Raw genomic sequence first — 12,509 nt, 5'->3', positions numbered from 1 at the left:
AATGGGAAATACCAAACACAAGATCAGTTTTTTCAAGATGTGAAACTGTTGTGGAAAAAGCTGATTTTTTTGCATTGCCACAGCTGGATCCAGCCAGGCACTCTGCAAATGCAGAGGTCTGCAACTAAAAATGGCAGGAGAGCCAGCGAGCTGCCTCCCGCCTCAACACTCTCAGGGTGGCTGGTCTCTCCATCACTGGGTATCAGGTTATCATATTGGAGGGTTGTGCCATGCCAGTCTCTCTCTCCATGGGCCCTCCAAGGGTACGGTGTGGCTGCTCCATCAGTGCTCTTGGGAAGGCAGCAGTGGTGGGAAATACATTAAGATGCTGGGGACACCACTGGCAGGGCCACACTGGCTTGATAAGGCAGTTCCATGGTAGTAACAATTTGTTTTCTCCTATTAAATGATGCCCAGACTTGCGGAAAAAGCTGGGGGTACCAGCCTTCATGGTGGGTGCAAGGAGGGCTGGGAAGGGCTCATCTCCTGGCACCCCAGGAGGGAACAGCAGTCCCAAGTACCCCTTTTAATTGATATCCCTTTGCGAGAGACGTGTTCCCCATCACTGGCTGATGGAGAAATGTGTTTGGGGAATAATTTGCTCAGTGAGTGCATGCAAGCATTCTGTGAGCAAGGTACCAGCCTTGTTTCCTGACTCTCTGTCCTGCTGGCTGGGTAATGAAAAATCTGATTTGCGGATGATTTGAGGAAAACTGCCACTATTCATCAGATGAATTATTTGCAAAGCCTAATTCAATCAGCTCCCAAACACCAGCGGATGGCAGTGCTGCAGCAACTGGAGCTGCTCCGACCCCAGACCCCCTTTGCATGCTCAGCCTGCCTAGTCCAGTCGGGCACCCAAAATGCAGGGATTTGCACCCAAAAATGAACCCGTCTGATGCCGGCACACTGAAAGCATGCCCAAGCCATGCTGAGCTCTACTTTGCTTGACATAATAGTTTGTTGGCATTTTAGGGGGTGTCCCTGTCCACCCACATCCAGCCAGGAGAGAGAAGGACATGGTTTGGTGGGGCTAAGCCTAGTTCAGACGTTCAGCAAATCCTACAGGGGTGGTGTTTGGTCTCTCCTCAAAGGGACAAGTGTCCTGAGAAAGGATGCAATGGTCATGCGCAACACCCTTAGAATACCTTAGAGTCCAATACACTTCATTAGGAGACCCTTGCATGAGGGTGCCTTAATTCTTGCTGAAGTGAAGGTCCCATGCCACAGCCAGCCCCCATCTTGTTTCTTGCTGTCCCCACTGGCTGCCGACATGGCAAAGCCACTGCACACAAACTGCTTGTTGGCAATGGGGCAGCTTGGGAGACTGTCAGGGAGAGGAGAGCTTTTCTGCTAGCAGCCAGGAGTTGCTGGGTGTCCTCAAGTGCGGGTGCATCCCTGTGTGCCCAAGGTCCCCACACCAAGCTTCATCCCTACCTTCTCATGGCAACCTGCCCATGCACCAGCTGTGGGTTTTAAGCATCTCCTGCTATCATCCCCTTGGCAGCCCTTCGGGAAGCCAAGAATCCCTGTGGGATCAAATCCACAAGAGAGCACCAGGCACTGCCCAGAGCCATGAATATCCATGCGGGCCCCACTCACACAAGGCATTTCTTGGCAGAAGCAGCAGCTCCCCTTTCTCCCTTCCACCTCCCATTATCTTTGCAGAGTCTGATTTATGCACAGCACCTCAGCAGGCAGAACCGAATGAGCGCTAATAGGATCAGATGGATGTTGAGCTGTCGAATACCATCGGGCCTGATTCAATCAGCGTCTGCTTTCTCCCAGGCTCTTCCTTTCAGGATTTTAATAATGCCAGGGCTTGGCACCAGAAGATGAAGCCATCCGTGGCGAGAGGAATGGATCTTATCGAAACCACCCCTGTGCGAGCTGGGCGTAAAAACAATTTCTCCCCCAGAGGCAGATGGGTGATGCTTGACCCAAGCATCTCCCCCATCAAGAAATATCTGGGGCTGACCCAGAGCCAGGGGCACACCCTCATCCCTTTCCCAGCACTTTTCAAAGGTGGGTTTGAGCTCCAATATGCTGTTTGCACTCCCTTTTGCCTGCTCAGCAGCACCTTTACGCTCAGGCCACTTAGCAGCTCTCGTGTTGCAGTTTGCTCTGGGAATTATGGTGATATGTTCTGAGAATTATTATAATGGAGAGGCGATGATGATGAGTTTCCACGTGAGCGTGTGGCAGGGTGTGCACATGTGTCAGGGGTGCTCTTTGCACCTTTGTGCCGCCTCGCAGCAGCGCCCTCACACCTGAGCATGGGCATTTCCCAGCTGTTCAGGATGCAGATGTGTCACATCGGGTGGCCACCGACTTCCCACCACCCCACTAGCATCAAGCTGACTCTGAAACTCAAGCAACTTTAAAGTCACGCTCCTCCCTTTCTGGAAGAGGGGCTGTGCTGGTTTTTCTGCTGCCAGAAGAGAGATGGGATATTTGTAGCCTAAGCAGGTTTTTTATTCTCTTCTTTTGGCAGAATCTCCCCTTCTGTCTCCTAAATATAAAACATTAAATGTTTAGGGTATCCTTTATTTTTCTCCTGCTTTTAAGTCTGTAATTCAAGCCAGATTAGCGTGGTTTCCTCTTCTGTTTTATAGCCCCATCCTGGCCCCAAGCGAGCTCTCCTAATGCTCTCAGATGTTCCTCTAATGGCTTACCTAGGCTGGAACTGGATACCCTTTCCTAATGGATTGCTAATAGCCTGTTTCTGGTTTTACAGGCTCCTTCAGTTAACTTGCAACAGCAGCGATCTCTGCGCACACACATGCAATCTCTCTGCGAGCACGTCTGTGCACTCACCCCGGGATCCAGGCAGGTGGCCAGGCACTGTCCTGAGCATCTTTGGGCAGCCCAGGGCAGATCTGGCATCCAATTCACTCCCACCCCATAGCATTTGCTGCAGGAGGATCTCCCCTTTTTCCCAGTTTTTGGGGGAAGATCTCATGTGCTGAGCACTGACCAGCTTAGTGCATGTTCCAGGAACATGGCAAAGCTTAGAAGGTATTTTCTTAAGCAGCAGCGGAGCTGGCAGCCAGGCTGAGGGAGGATTTCCTCTGGTGCATTGCCAGCAATTTGCAGATGCCGTCATGAAGTCTAATTGAACCCATTGGCTGCCCTGACAACATGAAATGTTAATGAACCGTGAGGCGGGCTGCGTCTCAGATCTTGAAATTTGCAGTAAAAGGTCATGAGATATTTAAAGCTAATAATGTGGTTGGGTTTTCTCCTTCTTCTTCTGTTTTGGAAGCATTAGAGCCACGTCCATGAGCATTTGCAAAGGCTGGAAATGCCCTTCTTTGGAAGAGCAAGCAGAGGTGCTCCTGCCATTCTGGGATTTTAGGAGCTGGGGTCACAGAGCCCCCAGTGCAGGTGCCTATGCCGGCTCTGCTGCTGAGCAGCTCTGACCAAGGCAAAGGATGAGGATTTGGGGACAGGAATGGGCAATTTGGGGGTATTGCCAAATATTTAGTGGTTGGGTTTGTTGGTGTGAGGAGGGCATGATGCTCTGGGATGTCAGGAGTGGCTGCCAGAGTGGGCTGAGGCTCATCTCCTGAGTTAAATATGTGAATCTCATGGGCTGCCTCTGCAAGCTCCTGCCTTGGAACAGCCCGAAATAACCTGAACGTATGTGCTAATGCGTATCCTGCCTGCAATGGGCAAGGGTGAGAGATGGAGCTGGGGAAGGCGATTAGTGCCACCACCCGCTGCAGCTGCATTTCCCAAGTGTGGTGGCAATGTCACTTTGTGGTGGGTGTGCTTCTTTGTGCCCATTTGCATCCCCTCTTTGTGCATTTGCAGCCTCTGTTGCTCTGCCTACGCTCCCCCTCTTCGCAAGGTAACCTTGGCAGGGAGGTCACCCTGAGCGAGCTAGGTTACAGCTTCACGCCTGGTAGCTTTTATTGTGGCACTTCTCTCCCTTCCCCTCCCAGCTGTAAAGTCAGTGATTAAGAAGGAAAAAGAGAAGGAAAATTTTTTAAAAAAAAAAAAATGAATAGGTGGGAGCAAAATGTTGAGGCTATAACAGTGTCACTCACAGCTCGGCGTGGGACAGGCAGGGCTGGAGTAGATGGTGCCTCGGAGGAGGATGGAGGTGGGAAGTGCTCAGAAATCACCTTTTTCTGTCCCCTCCAGGGATGGAGCAGGGCTTGGGATCCTTGGCTGGCACTGCCTGGGTGCTCTCAGTCCCCTTGGGAACTGCTAGTGACCTAGAAGTGCTGAGGACCTGGCAGGATCAGGCCTTCAGAAGCAACCCTGATGGTACCAGTGAGCAGTACCAGCCTACCTGTGCTCATCTGCACAGCTTCTCATGGGCAGGATGGTGCCAGCAAGCTCAGCTTGCACTGCCTGCATGCAGACCATGACAGGCAGGTGCCCATGCCCATTCACAAGCTGCACCCATCTGCTTTCACCCCCATCCCACTCCACCAGCGTGGTAAATGTGTCTCCGGGCAGCAGATTCCAGCACCGGGCAGGGTCAGAGCTGGTGCTGAGCGCGTTGAGCATCCCTGATCCCATCCTCCCCACAGCTGCAAGTGAAAGCGAGCTCTGCCAGTTGCCACTTGGCAGGAGGGGGACAGCGCATCCAGAGAAAGAGTCCCATTATTAATGAGCTTACAGCTCCACTTTCAAAGATGGTCTTTATTTTAAGCCAGGAGGGAGCTGTTCAGCCACATCTGGTGTGACACAACCCAGGCTGGGGAGGAGCTCTGCGATAACTTGTCCTCCCAGACCAGCAGCAGGGCTGAACTATTCACAGCAGCGGCACAGCAGCCTTTTTGTGGGGGGCTGACAGCAGGGACAGCAGCTCAGAGCCTGCTGGGCTCCTCCGCTACCCAGCTGCAGAGAATAAGGGGGATTCATTCACTCTTCCCAACCTTTTAGTTATTCAAGAGTCCGGGCATAAAGTTTTGTCTGGGTTTAGCCCAACTGATTCCTGCGGCGCTGCGGAAGGAGGAGGTATTTGAGGGCTCATGTATTGGTAATGAATGTCAGACCTATTTGCTCACCAGACGTGGCTTTGAAAAGGAAAAACAAGCGAAATATTTCTTTTCTGCTTGGCGATAGCTTTTTGTGGGCTGTAGCGGCTGCTTGCAGCAACCCTCCTGCACTTCCCAGCCATGGGGTAGCTCACTCAGGCGTTACTCCTGCTTTTGGTTTAGCCTCTTCCACCCAGGGCAAGTGGGAGCCTGCCAGGATCCCCCTACAATTGCAAAGACTGAAGACACGTGAAACAGCAGCTATTTGTGTAGCATGAGTCCCTGCAAAACTCATTGCAGCCAGGCAGCAGGAGCTGGTCACTTGTTGCAGGGAAAAGAAGCTGTGAAATCGAGCTCATTGAGGTGCCCTGTACCCCTCCCAGTTCCCATTTCCCCCATTATCCAGGATCCCCAGGCATCATTCAGAAGTGAAAGAAGCTGCAAGGAGGTGAGATGCATGTCAGACCTAGGCTGTGCTCTTGAGAGCAGTTTCATTCCGTGTTCCCCAGCTCACGGTGGGAGGTACAGGCTGTGAGAGCAGATCGGCTTCACCCTGCAATAGCTGGGGTGCTCCTTTTATTTCGGGGAGGGCGGGCTCATCCAGGCTGGATACAACACCTGGGACAGGCGTGTGGTCTCTGTCCTGGCATGCACAGAGGTGGTGCATCCCTGCCATGGGATGGAGGGGTACCAGCCCCAAATCCTCACATTGCCAGCTTTCCAACAGCAGAGCACCCCCTTCCCACACCGGCAGCTGAGCTGGGGAGCAGGAGGTGTCAAGGAATGGAAAGCAGAGGCTCTGCTGCCATGGGGGAGACAGCAAACTCATTTTCATGTGGGATGCAGAGGAGGAGGTATCTGATACCTCCTCTCCCTCCGCCTCTTTCCAACACACACCAGCCCCCAGCCCAGCTGCTGGTGCAGGGAGGGTTGATTTTTTTTTTCCCTGGCCCACATCACCTTCCAAAGGCCATTTGGGATTCAGACCTGCCCGTGCATCACCCTGTTTGCAGGTAATTGCTGTCTGGTTGTGCTGGACCAGGAGCAGAGCCCGGGTGAGAACAGAGCACAATGATCATTTTTACTGCTGGGGCACCCTGGCAGGCTGGGTGGGCGCAGTGGGAGCAGGAGGAGCCCAGGATGGGGCGGGGGGTGAATGGCTCCTTTAACTCCTGCTGTGACAAACACTGCAAGGCAATGTGGGCAGGGACAGGGATGAGGGCACACATGGATGTCCCCTGTTGGGCTGCATGGTATGGGTGGATTGCATGGATGTCCCCAGGCCACCAGCACATGTGGAGGGGGCATCAGCATGGACAGGGGGAAAGCCAAGTGCTGGGAAATCTGCCCTTCCAGCTGCTCTGGGTGTCTGTTCCCATCCCATCAATGTGGCACTGGCTCCTGGGCTCCTCCTGGTGCTGGGGGCTGTGGGGGAGCACTGGCAACCTCATTATCTTTGCAAGAAGGCTGATTGGGATATGTGGCCACAGCAGGGAATGGGACCCCAGATCCCGGTCTATGCTGTCCTCAGCAACCTGTTGACTGAATTACCGAGTTCAAGGGCTTTTTTTCATTTCTCTCTCTCTTTTTTTTTTTTTTTTTTTTTTTTCCAATGCTAATAGCTCTGCATTGCACTGGCTACTGATCCCTCATTAATCTGGGCAGCTCTTCACAGCCAGCTGGAGTGACTTTTGGCAGGTGCACAAAGGCAGGCAGCGACACGCAGACCGCCCTGGCCAAAAAAATTACCATGCGCAGCCTTCCTCCAACTTTTGTCTCTGTGTGGCAGGGACGCGGATTAAGGAATTTCTCCCTCTGCCTTTGATGCTGTGTGTCCATCCGTCCCGCCACGACCTCCCCCGTGTCCCCCCACCCCCAGCTCTCCATGTCTGTGTCCAGTTGGACCCATTCCACGTGTGCTTTCCCATCTGCTGATGCATTTCTGTGCTGAACTATGGGCAGCCACCCAGGGACTTTCTCACCAGCCATGGCGATTTTGGATGTGTCCCCCAGCTGTCCAGCTCAGAAGTGCTGTATGCAGAGATTCTATGGGTGGGAAGAGATGGTTGCTGTCCTCTATGCCTTCTCTTTTTGTCTGCTGTCTAAAGAGGAGCTTAGGGCAGCATCCTCCCAGGTTCTACAAGGAACGTCCTCCAGCCTGGGTCCTGGGGGAACATCCACCGCGAGGCAAGGCACAGCCTTGACCCCGTTGTGCCTGCAACACCCCATCTGCAAACACTCACCTGCAGGCTGGCTGTGACTGGGGAGAGGCAGGAATAGCCAGGAGGGCTCTTTGGTCTTCAGAAAACACTCAGAGGGTGTCAAAAGACCTAGAGAGACCCATAGACCAGATGGATAACCCCAGCCTTTTTCCAAGCCCCATACTCATTCCCTACTTCCGAGGCACACCTGGGCCAAGCACAGACCAAGACTGGAGAAACAGGCTTGATGGGGGTTAGCAGCTCGACAAGAGAGTCCCTTTAGGGACCCTGATCCAGCTCAGGCTCTGGTCCTGGGCTGAGGAGGGCTGGAGCTTGGTGGGATGGGTCTCAGCCAAGACTCCCCACAGGCTGGAGGATGCACAGTTGTGTCCCACAGGAGGAGCAGCATCCTCCTCATCTTCCTTTCCCCATCCTCCCTTCTGCCCCATCTCACAGGATTTCAGTTTTCACCTGTCATCCATAAGTGAAATGGCCCAATACTCTTTTCTTCACCAGCCCCAGGATGGCAGCAGGCACCCTGCCAGCATAAACTGTGCTGTGGACCTACGAACTGCTAAAAAGGACCACCCTAAGCCTGACCTCATTATCTGGATGAGAGGCAGCACATGTGACCCCAGAGATGGCTTTCAGCTGCTTGGGCATGCTAGGACCTCAGGGAAAACCATCAAAGAGCCTCATCAAGGTTGCTGGGCTCATCTGCCCCCCGTGCCAGGCTCCCTCCAGCAAGGCCCTGACCTCGGTCCCCCTTGGTGGGCATGCCAAGAAGCTGTCCCCGTGCCAACAGGTTGGACTCGATGGTGAGATCCATGATTTGGTGGGAAGGCATCCCCTGGTAAGCAGGGCTGGCCTTGGGCACCAGATGTCCCAGTGCTTTGGCTAGCAGTGGTACAGGGCTTGGGCACAGCTCAGCTTGGCACAAGCGCCGTGGTGGAGCCACCAGCATCTCCTGCTTGCATCACACTGGTGCTGTGGGCATCAGTCCTGGACCAGCGGTGTGAGAGGAGGCAGGACTCTGTCTCCCCACATCCAGCCCCAAATCTTCAGCAGTGAAATGGACAGAGACCTTTCTCAGCACTGCTCCCTCAACAAGGTTTGGTAGCAGCTTCGTGCCTCACAGGCGGCAGAAGGCCCTTTACTCCCCAACGGCTTGAGGGCAGCCGGCCAGGCCTGCCTCCAGATGTGCTCCAGATGTGGAGCTCCTATGGGCTCAGGCTGGGTGGTGTGAGCAGCTGGGAGCACAGAGCCTGAGGGTCATGCTGGGCATTAGGCTGGATACATCCTGGGAGAGGGAATAGAGAAGGAGAGGCTTTCAGCTGGAGCAAAGAAGCAAAAGTGTCCCCCTCCCTGGTAGGGATCCCCCAGAGCGGCTATAAAATCCAGGGATGGGGCTGCAGTTGGCAGGCCAAAAGGATTAAATCTGTGCTAGGGTGTTGTATGTGCTGTACTGGGGGGACTGGAAAAGGGCTGGGCCATTCTAAGGGTGAGTTCCTGCTTTTTGGGTACCCCTGCAAGCAGCAGGGTGATGATATTAACTGTGCTGCCGCTGGCCAGGCCATCGTGTGTCCCTGGCATGTACACCATCCCTGCGCATGTAAAGCTGCAGTGCCAGGGAGCCTTGTCCTGCAGGTGTATTGGTCTGGGTGTCCCTGGCCACCCTGAGGACGCAATTTTTCTCTCCTTGGGGTTTGGGATGTAATCAACAACCAGGCAGAAGTTTTCAGTTCCATCTTGTTCCTTTCATTTGACCGCGTTCTTAATAAAACTCAGCTGTTGGTGCTTCCTGCAGCAGTGGGATCCTGTGCCTGACCTTCTCTTGGGTGGCTGGGGAGACACGGAGGAACCCCACCTAGGTTGCACCATGAAGTTACCGCCACCCATGAAGTGCCACTTGTTCTGCTCAATCATGAGGCCCTGGCTGGGCACTGGCACTTGCAGATGGGCTGCATCAGACCCACACCCTCCCTTAACCCACCACCATTGTTATTATCAACATGTGTCTGGAGAGGAGGTGGCTTTTGTCAGCTGGGGCATGGAAGAAGGATGAGGGGTGCCTCACATCTCCACCATGCCATGCACAGGCAGTGTGAGGGGTACAAATCTGGCAGCATGTTAGTCCTCAGCTTCGGAGATGGGGTGGAGGGTGATCTCCCACGCAGCTTCTATGGGATGCTCCTGCCCTGGTCTCCTCCATGCCTGCAGGACCCCAAGGCCAAGCCTGGCGTCATGCCCACAAGGCCACCTGGGTGCTGAGTCCTCCTCCTCTGTCACCTTGCCTGTGTTCGCTCACCAGTGACTGTGGGATGGGGATGCATTTCTACTGGGCACCTGCCTGCCCCTGTCCTTGAGGCGAGCTCCAGGTAGATCAGAGATCCACAGAAGGTGTGGGCACAGTCTGGGGTTAAACCATTGCACCAGCAGCCACAGCCCCAGGAGGACAGCAGGACCTCCCGTGGCCCAGGCAGAGGTGAAAACAGGACAGAGGGAATTTTTCTAGGAAAGACAGCTTGGACTGTCTTTTAATCCTTATCCAAGGGCCCAGCCAGAGGGCTGCAAGCCAATCTGGTGGGATGCCAGCAGGCTCAGAAGCAGGGTGGCCAGAGGCATGCTGGTGGGGGAAGCCTCCTCCCAGCACTGTCAGTGATGCCCAGAAAGCCTGTGCACCCACTCCAGTCACTGCCATGGATGTCCAGCTCCCATCCACCCTAACTGTCCAAGCAGAGACTGCCTGCACATCTGTTAGTTTCTGGTGACCTCTAGAGGAAGCAGCTCTGCTCCGGCACCAGAATTTTGGGAGCGGGATGGGGGTATCACCAGAATTTTGGCTTAGCTGCAGCTGGAGCATCCTCCCCCTGCATCCCTGTCCTGGGCTCACAGCTCTGCCCAAAACCCCGAAGCACTTCCTAAAGTGCTGTGAAAGTCTCGTTATCATCCTCTATCCAAGCTAAACATGCTGATCGTCTTACACTTCCCAATGCCAGGGGTTCCTCTGACTGCCCTCCCCTCCCCTCCCCTCCCCCCTGCTGCCCGCAGGTTGAGCTGTCGGACGGGACATCACACACCATCACTGATGCCTATGCTGGCAAGGAGTACATCATCCAGGTGGCAGCCAAAGACAACGACATTGGCACGTGGAGTGACTGGAGTGTGGCCGTCCATGCCACCCCCTGGACAGAGGAGCCTAAGCATCTCACCACGGAGGCCCAAATCACAGGTGAGACCCCCAGCTCCAGTACAGTCTGTCCCCACAGTGAGGGAGGCCCAGGAGTAATGGCTGAGGGTCCCCCCTGTCTGGCTCCTGCAAGTTTGTTCCACAGCCAAGGAGATACCCCCAGCGCCTGGGGGATCTTGCAGCCCTTCACCCTACACTTTGCCCCCACCCATGGCTCTGGCAGCAGGTACAATCATGGCTCGAGTGGTGCTGACTCAGCCTGCCTGTCCCCGGCATCCTCCTTACCAGGATACTTGGGGTCTGACAATGAAGCTGGGGGTTGTTTTGTCTTTTTTTTTTTTTTTTCATTATTTAATGTTATTCTTCCCTGGAGCGCTGCCCAACCTTCAGCCCTCCCTCTTCAGTCCTACACCCATCCACACCTCCCGACCCCGCACAATGGCTCGGAGCGATGCCAATTCAGAATAAAAGCCACAAAGTCGACAAGCCTCTGTTTCTAGGAAAGAGCTGGGACTGTGTCCAAATGGGCGTTATCAGCCCTTGGTTTCCCAGAAGGGCTGGAGCGGACCCTGTGCCGGTTCCCCCAGCTGGCACCGGCAGTGAGGCGAGGGGAAGCACTGGTGTGCAGACAGACAGACAGCTTCTACATCAGGGGCACACATGTCAGCTGGCCAGATGTGCGTATGGAGAGGAGGGCATGCTCAGTCCCCCTATTCTCCAAGCTCTTGCCTGGCTGAGACTGTAGATCCAGCATGTGTGTGCAAGCTGTGCGCTGCCAGAGCAGTGCACGAACCTCTGCAGATCATGGCCATGCTCCCTGCATGGTGATGCGGTGAGAGCAGGTGCCTCCTACACAGAGACACCCCCCCATGCAGAAAAAGCACCCGCTAAAGGACCAGGGGATTCAGGCAGCACCAGGGATTTGCAACCCCTGGTCCCCAGGGGGATAAACCCCCACAAGGAGTGCAGGCACATCGTGCTGGTGTCAGGGTGTGGGGTTTGCTTCTATATCCACTTGCATCGTGCTCAATGCAAATACCACTTCAAATGCAACCTGCCTGCTCCCTGTGCAGGCACACGTGCATGCAGCTGGCTGCAGCCATGCAGGGCTGGTGGGGGACACCCTAGCCCCAGGACTGAGCCTCGCCGTGACTCTTTGGTGGGATCTGAAAGATGCGAGGACAGATCCCCTGTGGCACCCAGTGTTCTCCGCAGATTGTCTGGCATGGGGCACTCTAGAACCCTCTTGATGTGACCAAAGCTGCCCCAGGCTTGCTGCCTATCCACCCCCTCCCTGCAATCCTGCAGACACAGACACCCCATCTGGTCCTCTACAGAGGAGGATGAGCCCTGCGAGCCAGCCCAGCAGCTGCAGCCATGTCCAGGGTGTTCCCTGAGTGGGGGATGCTCTCTGCTGAGCATTTGTAGCCATGTCGTAATGTCCTCTTAGCCAAAATTCTCACAGAACTGGTGCACAGAGCATCCTGGCTGGACAGGATGGGATCAGGAGGGATGCCCAGCTTTGCCTAGTGGTGCAATCGTCTCCGAGCAATAGGTCCAGTGTTAGAGCAGGGAAAGTCTCATGGACCACACCAGCTCCTGGCTCATCATCCCAGCTCCCCCGATCAGTCCTAGAATGGAACGGCAGTGAGAGGGGAAATTTTGGGATGAGATGGTGCCGTGTCCCCACTGGTAGGAGAGCGTGACACATCCCAGGGCAGCCCAGCTCCCCTCACTATCCGTTCTCCTTCCCTGCAGAGACAACAAGCGCTAGCAGCTCCTCTTTCATGCCACCCCCCACCACCAAGATCTGCGACAAGGGTGCCGTGGTGGGCAGTGGGGCCGTGGCAGTGTGTTGGACAGCTGGACTGGTCTTGGCTGCCTATGGTGTCCTCTTTATTTAGTGAGTATCTCCCAAACCGCAGGTATGAGAAATAGGGTGTGCGTGCTGGGAGGGGACAGGATATGGGAAACCCAGGGCCTCTGGTGTGGTTGGGAAGGGGATGTTCTAACCAGGCTCTGGGTGAAGGTCATTGAGAGCAAGCCATTTGGGTTTTTCTTGCATTTTTTTGTAAATGCACCAAATCTGGATGCTTTTTCAGATTGAGTGTTCTGGTGGAGATC

General features: G+C 54.6%; 1 protein-coding gene across 1 annotated transcript in view; it reads left to right on the top strand.

Moving 5' to 3' along the window:
- The window catches only part of CNTFR (ciliary neurotrophic factor receptor), a gene marked incomplete at its 3' end in the record, with an annotated part of 213,857 nt that extends 201,568 nt beyond the window's left edge, over window positions 1–12,289 (top strand). Inside the window, exons 8-9 of the mRNA XM_080362617.1 lie at window positions 10,247–10,427; window positions 12,144–12,289. Of these exons, the coding sequence (XP_080218743.1) occupies window positions 10,247–10,427; window positions 12,144–12,289 (327 nt within the window). The remainder of the gene's footprint in view (window positions 1–10,246; window positions 10,428–12,143) is intronic.
- Between the last annotated feature and the right edge of the window lie 220 nt (window positions 12,290–12,509).

Source organism: Nesoenas mayeri, assembly GCF_963082525.1.
Source record: "Nesoenas mayeri genome assembly, chromosome: Z".
NCBI classification, from domain to species: Eukaryota; Metazoa; Chordata; class Aves; order Columbiformes; family Columbidae; genus Nesoenas; species Nesoenas mayeri.
Note: the sequence above shows the minus strand (reverse complement) of the source record. Positions and strands in the feature narration are given on the sequence as shown.